Source organism: Onychostruthus taczanowskii, unplaced genomic scaffold, assembly GCF_017590055.1.
Source record: "Onychostruthus taczanowskii isolate IOZ18803 unplaced genomic scaffold, ASM1759005v1 scaffold41, whole genome shotgun sequence".
NCBI lineage: Eukaryota > Metazoa > Chordata > Aves > Passeriformes > Passeridae > Onychostruthus > Onychostruthus taczanowskii.
In genome coordinates, this window is record NW_024501571.1 from 2,819,377 (window position 1) to 2,833,222 (window position 13,846).

General features: G+C 41.3%; 1 protein-coding gene across 4 annotated transcripts in view; it reads left to right on the forward strand.

Annotated features, from left to right (window-relative positions):
- The first annotated feature begins 6 nt into the window (after positions 1–6).
- Positions 7–13,846, forward strand: part of BEND7 (BEN domain containing 7) — a 47,320-nt gene continuing 33,480 nt past the window's right edge. For 3 of the 4 annotated variants that reach the window (XM_041413352.1, XM_041413353.1, XM_041413354.1), the window contains exons 1-3: positions 7–287; positions 4,078–4,161; positions 13,127–13,426. In XM_041413352.1, the coding sequence (XP_041269286.1) occupies positions 227–287; positions 4,078–4,161; positions 13,127–13,426 (445 nt within the window). In that variant the 5' untranslated portion in view covers positions 7–226. The remainder of the gene's footprint in view (positions 288–4,077; positions 4,162–13,126; positions 13,427–13,846) is intronic. The other variant, XM_041413356.1, reaches the window with a different exon arrangement.

A 13,846-nucleotide genomic window follows, 5' to 3' on the forward strand; every position in this document is an offset into this window, starting at 1 on the left:
AGCCGGCGGGGGGGAAGGCGGCGGCATCGCCCCCGCGGGGCTCCCCCCGCCGCACCCCGCTTTTCCTCAAAGTTCGGGGCGGGAGCGGGGGGGAGACCGGAGCCAACTTGTCCCGGATCCCTTTATTCGCCGCCGGAGCCGCCGTCTCTCCCAACCCCCGCGTGTATTGCTGATCGGAGGGACGGAGCTCGGTCCTGTGTCCGCCCCGCTCCTTCCTGCCCGCACCATGGAGTTCGCCCAGAGGAAGAGGAGCAGGAAATCCCAAAGCTTTAAACTGGTCAACGAAGGTAAGGCGGGGGCGGCCGGGCTTTGTTCGCTGGCCGGGGGCAGCCCCGACTTTTGCCCCGGGGGGAGCGGGGCGTTATGAAACGCCGGCGCCCCCGGGCCGCCGCTCCCTCCCGGCTCTGTTATTGAACTCCGCAATCCTCTGCCTCAACTCCCCGAAACCATTGCACGCCTTTTTTTTTTTTTTTTTTTTTTTTTTTTTTTTTATTTTCTTTCACCCCCTTCCCGTTTCCTCTTTTTTTTTTTTTTTTTTAATTATTATTATTTTTTGCATGCATGTTACGTGTTGTTGCAAAACCACCACCTCAAACCTCCCCCCCACCACCTCAGGTGGACGTGTTAATTTTTTTCCAAGCAGACCTTGCACAAAATAAAGTTGGATCGTGTTTCGTGGTGAATCCTGCTTGGGCGGGGGGGGGGAAGAAAAGGTAAAATCGGGAAGCGAGCAAAAAATAATGACACTTGAGCAGCGACAGACCTCCTTAGTATTCAACTCTTGTGGATTTATTGTATTTGGGGTGTTTTTTTTCCTCTCCTCGGCTGTGTACATCCGTGTATTTCAAAGAAAAGCTGACTCGAGAACGCTTTATTAAAAATCCACGCAGGTAATTAATTGTACGTGGGCAGGGGAGAGCCGCTGGCGTGTAACTTGTTCGCTCGGGGTGTGTTTGCTTTTGGAAAAGAGGATATTTTAAAAGGGCTCATGAGGGGAGAAATATTTGAATTCATGTCGGGCAAGAAGCACAGCTCTGTGTTTCAGTCTTCTTGTTGTTGTTTTCTTTAATTAAAGAGGAAAAAAGATAGAGCCGCTGGTAGGCGTTTTCACAGGTGGACTTCCCAGCCCTAGGGATTTATTTTGGTTGGGGATTTATCCCTTCTCCCGCCCATGAGCTGTTTTTGCCCTGATGGATTTGATTCGAGATCGTTTCTCCTTTTGTGTTCCCAAGTATTGGACGGGAATATCTCCATGAAACGCTGTGTGTGTCCTGCATGCCAAGTTCAAGGCAGGTGACTGCTTGGGTGTAATGTCACACTGGTGAAAAGGGGGACACACACACACGAGTGTCAAGACTTGCTGTCTGAGGAGTGCTCTGCAAAATTACCTTTGAAGCAAGAAAATTCAAAGATGGAAATAGGATCACTTGGTGGGAATAGTAAATAATGACTGCTGTATGGTGGTGGGGGGGTCTGGGACATCACACATGGTCCCTGTTAAAACTAGAGGGGCAGGGACTTGCCAGACGTGTCTGAAATGCATTGGAGGTCTGTATCCATTAGCAAACTACCAGGGGTGTAATTTTACAGAGAACAGATTTGGTTTGTGGGATTTTGGTACTGACCATGCTCCCAACTTGGAGGCAGAGTTAGTGCATGACTGGACTGGAGCATGGAGGTGGTGAAAGCAAAATGTGGAAAAACTAAACTGAAATTTTGCTTTTTTTTCTTTATGTCCTAATGAGCCTGTAAAAAGAGTATTTGCCAGAAATAAGTGACTGTTTTGCCAATCCCAGTTGCCACTTCTTACAGGTTTAGATATGCCTCAGTGTATGAGACAATCTATTTAACCTTATTTTAATAGGTAAATCCAGTTATGATGGTACATTATTAATAATATTTTATCTGTGTCATTTTTTGGATGTAGAGAGTCACAAAGCTACACAAAAAGCATATGCTAGAGAGAAAATGATGTCTTTTTACTTTGAGAATGGAGGAGATAAAAATCAGGTTTTGTATATGTCTGCACTCTCATACGCTTTTCTATCACAGTTGATTAGAAAGATAATTATGTATAAATAGTTGTCTCTTGTAATTGGCCTTTGCCTCTTGCAGGAGTTATTCTGTAATGTCACAGTTTGGTGTTTACTGTTGTGAAATTGATACAGCTTTCCAGTGCCTGGACTGTGACATCCAAGGCAGAAAGAGGAAACCAAAGAGAAAAGGCTATGCTGTATGAACTGTCTGGTAACACGTCATCTGCTGTTGATGTGTGCCCATACAATGCTTATTCTGTCCCAAAAATTACTTTGATCACCTTATCACAGTGATCAGTAATGACCAAATCAAGAGAAAGCCCATTGCTGTGCTAAAATGCAGCTGCCTCTGGGGTGAAATGTGGTGACTTTAAGGCAGCAGCTGCAGACCAGAAGAATATTGTGACCAGCTGGGGAAGTGCTAGAGAAGAAACTGGGTGTAATCTGTATATCTAAGGACCATGAGTCTGTAAGTCATTTAAGTCCTAGTTTCCAGTTACTTGCTTCCACAGATTGTGAACATCCTTGAGAGGATGAAGGTGCAGAGTGTGGCAGGTAGACCCTGACTGGCTGGCCATTAGGTGCCCGCCAAGCCACTTCATCACACCCTCTGCTCAACAGGACAGCTAGTGATCATGGAAGGCAGCATAAATCCTGCCAGTTTAGTCTCATAAAAGAAGCTTTTGCTTCCTCGATGGCATATCTGACTTCACCTTTACCCATTTCATTGGCTGGGCGTGCTCAGGAGCTCGGGAAGCAGAGGAATCCTTTGTGTAGCTCACCTCTCCAGTCCTGTGGTGTGGTTGTTTCCCCCTCATTTTCTTTCCAGGCCCTTCTCATTCAGTGGAATTGCTGTGTTAGGCTCGATTTTAGTTTACATACTGGGTTGTTCCTTCTCTTGTGCCTTAGAGACTGTCATGCTGTACAAATAAACAGCACCTAACAAAAAAGTGACTTCCAGGAGACTTTTCTAGTCCTGTGCCTGTTTGGTCAGAGGTGCAGGTGTGCTGCCTGTGGCAGGAGCTGCTTATTCCAGCCTCCACTTGTGTTACACCTTTTAAGTGAATCCCCCCAAAGTCCCTTACATGACTTAATCTCTGCCTCACTTTTTGTGAGGCAAGTAAACATAAAACCAGTTTAAGGAGGGAGTAGCTGAGAGCATTGGGAGCTTGGGAGGGCATGGAAGGAGTGAGGTGGGGAGGTGGCTCTTTCAAGACACTGAATATATTGTTCAGTCTTGAGCGGTTTGCCGAAGGACAGAGTGTGTGCCAGTATCAGAGTCACAAATAGCATCCAGGAGAGCTGCCTTTAGATACTTCTTTTTTTTTTTTTTGCTTGGATTTACTATTTCTCTCTGTGTAAACAAAGCTCTGGTTTTAGTGAACACCTGCCTGGTGTTACAACAGAGACCTTCACAACAAAATATACTTCTATTTAAAATAGAAACTCAGTGGTGATTTTTTTTTTTTTTAATGTCTTATAACATCTCTGTATATGAGATGCCAGTGCTAATTCTTCAGGTCATCACAGGCATTAATTTCTATAGGTGAATATCCTAGGGTGTCACTGATCCTCCTTTCTTCAGAATTGGGAGGCCAGTGACATCAGTATGAGTCAAGCCAGCTGAGCAGTGCAGCCCTGATGTACATTGCTGATTCCTTACTGAGGTGAAGTTTGAAAGTTTGCCTTGGTCTCTGGGAAGGTAAAGTTTTCATTATAAATCTGCTTTCATTCTGTAAAGCAAGAAGCCAGATAATTGGCATCTGGTGGGATAATTTGCTGTGAAAATGAACACAGTAATTTAGGGCAGGCATAGCTATTCCCTGAAATCTGTGAAATATTTGAGCTGAGTCCTCTCCAGTGTGAGCAAAGGTTTTTTAGGATACAGATACAGAGCACATTTTCTGTGGTTAATTTGATGTACATGAAATAAACTGCAGATATATTGATAAATTGTGTAGTAAAACTGTAGCAATGTGTTCAGTGTTCATTTTTTCCAGATCACTTGAATTCTAATTTTTTTTATCGTTTTTCATTCCAGATTACCATCATGAGATATATAAGATCTCTGACTACAGCAATGATGTTAATGGGGAGACCAAAGAAACACAACCAGTTTTTTTAGGTATGTGCTTGTGTTGATTAATTTTCAAGCAACATTGCGTGGCCATTTGCAATTAGGGAGGAAAAAACCTCTGTGCAAGCACAGAAAGCGCCTGCCATTGTTTAATATGACGTTCTTTTCAAGACCCTTTTATTCTATGAATTGCCAATATATCCTTTATTAACACTGCTAAAAGTTGTAATTTCAGACATAAATGTTTATTAGTGTCTACACACAGTGCTAATTATCACTCACTCACAGAGCCAGATGCTGACTCTGCAGTTTTGCAGCTCTGTGCTCACCCCATTTACATTGCATATTCCCTGGCATGCTTCACTGGCAATAGTTTGTGTAATTGGGGTATTACATCTTTGACATCTGGATAACAGAAATTCAATTTCCAGGAAGCTGCTATTTGTTTGGTTTTGCTTCTGCCTTGGGTGGGATAGAGGATTAATGTGCTGTCTTAATGTAATGTCCTTTCACCTCTGGAGCTTGCCTGCTAATCCTGGCATGGCAAAATTAAATTAAATCAACAGTTGAAAATGTGTAAAGAAAATACAGAAGTAATATAGAGTCTGCAGCATGATATGTATTGCAGCACATCACCGACTGGCTATCAGTGAACCTTTACCTTCCTTGTGTGCTTTTTATCCTGTATAACTCCTCAACTGCAGAGTGCTTCTTCCTTTCCTGCTTCTATCCCCTTCCAGTTGCATCCAGGACCTCACCTGGATAAAGCCCTTCTTGGCAAAGATTTGGCAGGCTAAATTCAAACAAGGAGGGGCCAGTTATTTGAGCTGTGAACACTCTGTTCAGGCTTTGGAGAAAGCAGATGCCTTTGCACCGAGAAACTTGGGAATGTCTGCCTCTCCTTTCCAGCACCAGGAGCCAAAACATTTTTGTGGGGTGATTTAAGGTTTCTGTAGCCTGTGTGTGTTGCCCCCTGGAGCCAGCAAGTAGCACTGAAATGTGGGAATTGGCACCTGAAGTTACTCTGCATGCAAAATGCCTTTGTCTCCTAAATTCATAGTGCCACATCCTCTTCTAGAGGTCAGAAGCAAATGGGAGATAATAGGAGGATGTGTTAAAACGTGAGTGGGAGCTGCCTTAAATTCCCTTCTCAGCTTTTCACCATTTGAGCAAGCATGTCTTCCCTACACCCAATTTCCAGGGAGAAGCAAAGGCCACTGCTGTGCTTTGTGTTTGGATTTCATTTTCTGTAAGCACTTTTGGTGAAGTCTGATAAAACTGATGGAGTGAGCTCCGCCACAGGTTTACTTGAAATGCTTTTTCTTCCAACTCTAAGTCATGAAAAGCTTTGGTAAGAATTAGGCATCAGCCAGGGTGCTCTAAGGATGTGCAGAAGTCTGTGCTTTGACATTTGTGCTGCGAGTCAGACCCACTGATCTTGATTTTGGCTTGGTTGTGTTGTCCTTAGATTTGTTTGGGTTTTCCTTTTTTAGTAAGTCCATCTTTTCATTGTGACTGAAAGTGTTCTGGCATTTAAGTGCCTCAAGTTCACCTATTTCAAGAGTCAGTCAGAATTTAACCTTTAAGAATGTGAATCCTATCAAGGATCTTCCTTATCAGGTGTAGTCAGGGTGTAATCGCTGCTTCACTTGATTTCACTGCTTTATGCCAAAAATTTATCTCTGAAGGATGTTTATTCCAACATGGTGAATTAGAGTCAAGTTTGTTCTCCAGTTTAAGTGATTCATGGGATCAGCAGTTGAAACCTCAGCATGATGCAGCCTTTAGTATGGAATGGATGCTATGATACAGCATTGAAACTATTACCTTTAGGGAAGGTAAAATGTTAGTGGCAGTCTATAAAGGAGTGAAGCTTTACGATCAATGGGATGTGGAAATGCCTTTGTTGCACAGCTGCGCATGGTTAGCTCAAAACTGCTGTTGAGAAGAGGGGAACTGCTAGGATAAATGAGTAAATCAGAAGAATCCAGTTTGTTTAAAGTACAGATAAAATAAAGATGAGATGTCAAGACAGACCTGATGAACCTAGATGGTCTTTTTTGCACCAGCATAGATGGGCACAATGCAGCTTTGTGTAAATGTAGGCTGAAAACTGGAGAAAGCTTCAGTGCAATTAAAGGAACATGGTATTGGATATGATCTCTGATGGCTGCAATGGTGTAGAGTCCAACTGCTATCTGAATAGAGCTTGGGAAGAATAGAGCTTTTCTCATGTAGTGCAGTGTTGGGAGTGGGGATGTGGTGACTTGTCCTCTCCCCCAGTCCTTTGTTCTGATAAGATGATGAACAAGAAGTCACATCTTTATAGATGAAGGACATGCTAACCACAATCTTTACAAAATTCCAGGGGAATGTGGAATATCACTGCTATATTTTGTGCATGAGGACTGGCATGTCTTTTGTTTTGAAGGAAAGGGCTTAGTTATCTGGTACCAGGACAGACTGCTCAGCCTGAGAAGGAGGAGGCAGCCCAGAGTGAAATGCTTAAACCTCAAACATGGGTGAAATTTAAAACAGATCTGACTTCTGTTTTTCCAGTAAAATCACAAGGTTGCTAGCCCAGACTTGGTATTACAAGCTCTTGAAGGGGCTATGTACACCTTGTGGACAGTCATGATTAAACTTACACTGTCTATTAAAAAAAACCTTTTGTATACACCATATAGGGTTTTTTTAGTCTTAATATTTTTATCACCAACACAAAAAAGTGGAAATACAATATACTTCCAGACTGAGTGTTTTTACAATGCTTTCAACTTGAAATTCAGGCTCTGTGTTTGAAAGGTTAATGCAGAAAACTAATTATATTATCCTGGTAATCAAATGTGTGATGAGACATTTGTCTGTGTAATTAACAGTGAAGAACTTTTATAGTTTCATAAAATTGTGTGCTATGCACAGTGTGCTTGGAGCATTTGTTTTGAAGAGATGTCCAAAACAGAGATGTTTATGACTGATATAAAGGGGAACTGAAATGTACTGTAATGCAGGTGTCTGTGCATTTTACAGCATTTCGCATTGTTGAAATGGAAGGCAGCAGATTAATAACTTCGCTGTGTCATGGTAAAAATAAATAATGTGTTCTTGGAGCAGGGGAGCAATGCATAAGTTACTCACTAATTTCAAGAATTTATTCTGTCCCAGAAATTATATCCTTGGCAATTTATTCACAGAGAAAAAGTTGACTTAACAAGTAACTTCACAGACTTGTGTTAATGTTAATAGGATTATATCCCAAGTCTGGTTGTTGCAATAGTGGCTTCTGTAATTAAGACTGCACAAAAGTTTATGTATCTGTGTTCTCTAATGATCTAACTTGGTAAAGTATTTCCCTCTGGGGCTAAAGCATGGTCTTGGCCTGGGACATTTCCAAGAACTGGGGGAAGTTGATGCGTATCTGTTATTACTTTTTAATTATACGACCCCGTTAATATATACATTTATTGAACAGTTGCTCACTGGTCCTTTCCCGAGTGATTTAGCAGGCACAGCATGGCATGAAAGTGTGTAACTTGGGCTTCTGTAGCTTCTCCTGTTGGGTGTTTTGAAACTCTTTCACCAGGCTCTTCCAAAGATTTACTTTGTGGTGGGAATGGTGGCTGGGCCACCTGGTATGACCCAGTTTCCAGGGAAGTAACCCCAAAAACTTGCATGGTCTCAGGGTCTGATCCTGGTTTTGATTCTGCAAATTTCTTTGCTTACATTAGTGTTTGTGGGCTTTAATAACTTTGTTTTTCTCATGATTTGCAGGGTTATCAAACCATCTGTTTCTGTGCTTGCTTTGTGAGTAAGAGGTCTGATTTGAGGGTGATCCAGTTTTCCTGCATATCTAATTCTAGTGCTTTGTGTGGTGACATGAACATAGGAAAGTGCTTCGAGGTGATGTTTTAGAGCATTGCTAAGATGCCTCAACTTAGACAACTTCAGTGTCCCCACGTGTTAGTTTAGCAGAGTCAAATTCTCCAGCTTGTAACTCGTGTTGCTTGTGTCACCCTCTGATACCATTCATGACCACTGCCCTCCCCGTTGACTTGGGGTTTAGGTTTTTAATTTGTCAAGGATGTTGTTGCCTGTGTTCTTTCTTCAGTGTAGAATCTTGTATGCTGGTAAAGACCTGGGATCACTTTTTTGGGAAATGTGTGTTTACCCAATCAGTTTAGTTACATGGATGCCCAATTCCAATTATGCACAGAGAAGTCGCAGTAAGATTCCACGTGATTTAGGAGACCTTTGCTCTGATAAGGAATCATGCACATGGATCCTCTATTTTCCCCATGCTGACCTCTGCAACTTTCTGTTTCAGGATGACTTGTGGTACAAAGTGACCAAAAAATACGTTGATTTTTGAAAATTATGATTTGATGTGGGTATAGTTCTTGCTGAGAAGGGATGCTGAGCTTCCTTCTAGGATAACTATCTCTGATGGAAATACCTGAACACTGTGTAGCATTCCAAAAGGTGTTTTGGTGGGTTCAGCCTGGTTGAGCAGTGGAGACGTGTGCCCTGTGTGCACATGCTTCCTGGTTCCTTGAGCTGAATCAGCCCTTCACAGTCTTCAAACACAGCAGGCGAGTTTTGCTGGCCCCCTTCCAGAGAGGGCAGCATTCAAATAGCATCTAATAAATTGCAGTTTAATATGCTTAATTGTATAACCCTTTGCACTTATTTATTATTTTTTGTTGAGCTTTCACGCCATATGCTTCAACTTCCACTTTTTCTCACCTCTGAAGCCTTGTTTCCATACAAACCTGGCTCGTGTTGTCAGCTCACATGTGCTTGTCTGGCTGTCTGTCACTGCCATTCCTGCCCTCGCAACAGCTCCACCAATTTCAGCCTAGTTGGACACAAAGGTGTAAATCTGAGATAAAAGTAACTTCAGTAAGCAGCCTGATCTGGGAAAAATCCCTATTTGTATGTTCAACAAAGGAAAAAATTCCGTAGGTGTTTCGTCTGTCCAAAAACCATAAAATCAAACAATAATGAACAGAAAAATTGTATTTTCAAAGTCGTCTTGTGAATATTTCCCAAAATATATGAGAAACATAAATGTTAAAAATAAAGGAAGGAATTGTAAAATACTGGACAAAGAGAACATGATGGTTATTTGGTTTTGTGAGTTGAAGGAAGGAAATATCAGATACAGACATTTATCCAACTTTAATTCTGCTCACCCATTTATATACTTTAAAGGATACACATTAATACAGACATGGTTGCCACCTCTGTGGTACTGAGATAAAATTAATGATTGAACATATCAATATGGTCACATATAATTTTATAATTGTTTGCAATGCTATGATAATATTTGATGAACTGTTCTGGAAAAATGTAATAAGGTGTTGGTAGGCAATGTGATATATTAAGTTTAATAAACATAGTAGTGAAAAAATGGACAGGCATATAGGAGTGAAGAGTGCAATAAATAAATTATCATTAATATGTTGTTAACTGGAATTGTTTACAGGCCTGTTGCTTCAGACGGCTGCACACTTAGCACGTGAATGCTACTGCAGCCTGGAACAATTTTCTGCTTTACATTTGTTCCTTTGTAATTTTAAACATTCTTGCATCTTTCGAAGCAGAAAGTTTTTATGTCCTGTACACTTTCAGTAAGGAAATAGATTGGAATGAATTTTGAGGAAATTACTGTTTATGTTGTGTAGCATTTAATAAAGGGCTTTGTTTTGCTTTTTGCTTCTTTTCTTGTTGTTGTTGTTCTTTAAGATTGTAGTCAGGTCACGTAGGAAAAAAAATAGGTTGTTTGTAAGGGACCATCGTGGAAACAACTATAACAGTAGTTATTAAAAATTGTTAATATGTTTTTGTCATGACAATTGACATCTTTGTATACAAGTTCCTAAACAGGGCTCTAACTTGCCATGGTTCTATTTGAGTAGCATTTTGTAAGTGTCTTAGTGTTTTGCAAGTAACTTCAATTTCAGATAAAACCCAGGGATTTACATGGGGTATCCAAATGGCAAATCCTGTAGGCAGCCTTTGGAGGCTTTGGAGGCATCCCCATCTCCTTGGAAATGGTGAGGAGCTCTGGTACGTGTACAGAGAGAGGCTGAAGTGTGCAAAACTCTTCTCAGGCCTCAGCATCTATCTTAGAAAGCTTTGCACAGATAGATAATGCAAATTTCTATGCAATAAACTATTTTTTCCAGTGCTTTATTATTCTATTTAGCATTTAAAAGAAGGCTGGCTCTTCCGCAGGACATACTAATTTGAGTTGTTGTGTTTTCTCTGTGCTCCATCTATTTTTTTTTTTTCATTTTTAAATTACATGGTTATTATCTGTGAAAATTATCAGCAGTGGAAAAACTGATAACAAAACGCTGTCCTTGGGTTCTAGAGCTAATAGTCAAATGAGATAACCTACAGGGAGCAAGAAGTTAAATCTGTGACTGGTGTTGCACCTATCTGCAGATTCAGATGGTGTAACATCATCTGCTCTCCACTCCTGTGGGGAGGATGCTGCTGTTGGTGGTCAGCTACAAACTAAAAGCTGGGAACAGGCATGACTGGGAGAGGAGAGATGTAAACTTGCACTGAAGACTAAGTCAGGCTTATAGCCTGTATGATTTTAATGCTCTTTCTTGCAAAAGAGAAGACATATTTTAAAAACAAAACAAAAAACAAACAAAAATCCCAGAAAAAAAATCCGAAAACCTGAACCCCAACAGACAAGCTTACAAAGGGTGAATCTCCCTGTAAGGATCTATCTACTAAAAAAGATAAGTTTATGTAGGGTGCAAGTTCAGGGTTTATTGTAACATAAATGTAGTGGTTTTTTCTGTCTGGTACTAAGTATGCTCATGTCACTGTATAGGAAGACTTCTATATAAAGGAACAAGGGAACAGAATCAAGGCTGAATAAGCTCAATTAACATTAATATTTTATGTAATTGGGTAACGGAAATTTAATCTTTCTAACAACATGTCACCCGACCAGACACGCAGCACAGTCCCTGCACCCAGCAGGAGGAGGTGGGTGAGAAGCTGTTCTGATACTCACATACATTTTGCCATTGAGTACAAATCCAAATTGCCAACTTAAAACTCCCAGGGTACTGTTAAATGGCACGACAGGAAGGGATTGCTCCAGGCTGTGGTGTGGTGGGAACATTTGGAGCTGGGATGGGGCAGGTACAGCCATGTACAGGAGAAAGGCAGCGTGCAGTGTACGGCTGGGAGTATCTCAGTAACTGGAGTCCAGTGCTGCTCTGCAGCCTTTCAAGGTTGGGAACTGCAAACAGTCAAGCCTTGTTGGGTTGGGGCCAAAAAGTGTCATTTTAAAGGAACCGGTGCTGTTACTGCTAATGAAATGACACCCGCACGCATAAATCTGCAAGCAAACCAACAAAATAAATAAATACAGTGCAGAACTTCCTTGCAGAGGGTTTTTCTCGCCACGTTAGCTGGAGTGGAAGTGGTGCTGGAGTGTTGCTCTACGGGGTTGGCAAATATTTTTCTAAGTTTGGACTCGGAGCTTTCTTGCAAGCCGCCCACTCGCCTCGCTGGATCGGGGTGGGCTGGAGCCAGCTGGCACCAGCCCAGGGAACCGGTGCACCAGGTCAAGCAGGAGGTGCTGGGATCCAGCAGAGGTTGGAGCACATTGTTCAGCTCCTCTCCCCTTTTGCTTATTCTTCTGCTAGAACAAAACCTCCCCTTTTTGGGTGTTCAGCACACGGGGTCTGCAGCAATCCCAGCCACACTGAGCTTGGCCTGTGTTGTGGGGGGGGGGTTTGCTGCTCTTTTAGCTGTCTGCTTTAGCTGCTATCAAAACGTGCACCTAAGTTTAGGCAACTGAATGGTGCTATTGAGTTGATAAAATTGTTCACATGCCTGGAATTTAGCATACTTCCAAGTGCCTTGTTGAACCAGAGATGGCACACCTTTTTTCTTCTAAAGTTTCCTTTGTACAGTTGCTTTTCCAAAAATAGGTTTATTTAGGGAAGCAGGAATATAAATTGAGTAGAGGATACCAGGCATTATTGTATTAAGTATTCTATAAAGGAAGGTTGATTCATCAGTTTCTAGATCTTACTTATGACATTTGCTTAGGATATTTGATTTTTCTATTACCAGTAAGAAAACCAGAAGCTTCTTTCTTCAGAAAGGGCAATGAACACTTCCTTATTACTCATGAAGTGTAATGTATGCTTTAACAAGCAAAACAGCTACTATCTGCCCAAAACACATCTATTTATTGTGCAATCAGCAGTTTCATATGTAAAATTAATACTTAAATGGTGCCAGACGTATTAAGTATGTAACTTTTATTATTTAAATGCCCTGAATTTATTTGGAACAGTCACATTTTTCTGGTATATATTTTCATTTTCTTTTTAGCATCTACGTTTTTAAGACATCCAGCAATTCAGCTATCTGCAGTTACACACATATTAGCTACTGTTTAATTTATTCCTGTATAATCCAGTATTACTAAATTCTGTGGAATAAGGAACTAATTCTATTCATTAAAATCAATAGATGCAGTGCTGTTCTGCATGTGTGGTGTGGTGCTTTCTGTGCTTTATTTTCTTTTTTTGTAGGATCTATCCTTCAGCATACAGCAAACTGATACATAAAAGGTCTGATCTTTTGGGCTTTACTCAGGGAAAATATCCACTGATGTCAATGCCTGAATAGGATCAGTCTCTTAAAAGGACAGTTTATTTGAAATTGCTGTAGCTATTATTATTTCCTTCTGGCAAAAAAATAATCTTACTCATCAAAGCCTTAGAAACACCATCAGGAAAGCCAAGTTCAGCAGGTCTTTCAGGCATGAGAGCTGTCAGCCACGGCTGTGTGAAGGCATAGCCTGGTACATCCCAATGACCATTCAACCATCCCTTTTCTTTCTTGTTGTTATTTATTTATTTATTTATTTACTCCAACTCTTATTGGCATCTAAAACCACTAATTGCTACCCATTACTGTTTTTGCTAATTTACAGTGATAACTGTGGCTCTGTTTTCATTAGGAGATGAAAGCCGGGAAATTAAAAAACAAATTACAGGGATGAGAAGATTACTGAATGACAGCACTGGAAGAATCTATCAACGAGTTGGCAAAGAAGGAGAAAAACTGAAGGAGGAGCCCCAAGATTTAGACTTAGCCTGGGCCCAGCGCCTGAATCCCCCTGCGGAGTCCCAGGCGAGCCTTCATCCATCCCAGAGCGGAGCATGGAATGAGTTATCGCCCCAAGCCAGCCATTTTTCAGGGCAATACGGAACTCGATCCAAAACATTCCAAAATCAGGCTCGAACTGTGGCATCCAATGGTATGACCTGTTAGACACTGAGAATGGTGCCTTTTTTTCCCCCCTCCTTGTTCTCTACTAAATATCTACCTTTGTTGTGATGATATATTGTACCACTGCACTGAAAGCAGTTATAGTTCAGAGTCTACAAAATGAGCACATAGTTATCACTTCAGAAAGGTGTGAAAGTGGGCACTGTACATTCTGCTACCATCTGTCTTAGCTTTTAAAATGGTGATAGGATAGAATTACTCAATGCCTTTACAAGCTTAATTTCTATACAGTACTTACTAAAACAGCTTTTGTCATTGTTATTAAATTCATGGCTAATTAAATGTCAACCTCTACCACTCCTCTTTGCTGTGAGTAATGTAGCACTGTTGTGACACCGCTTGTGGAGCAGGATTCTGCTGCCTTTCATAAGGGGATGGCATCAGCCTT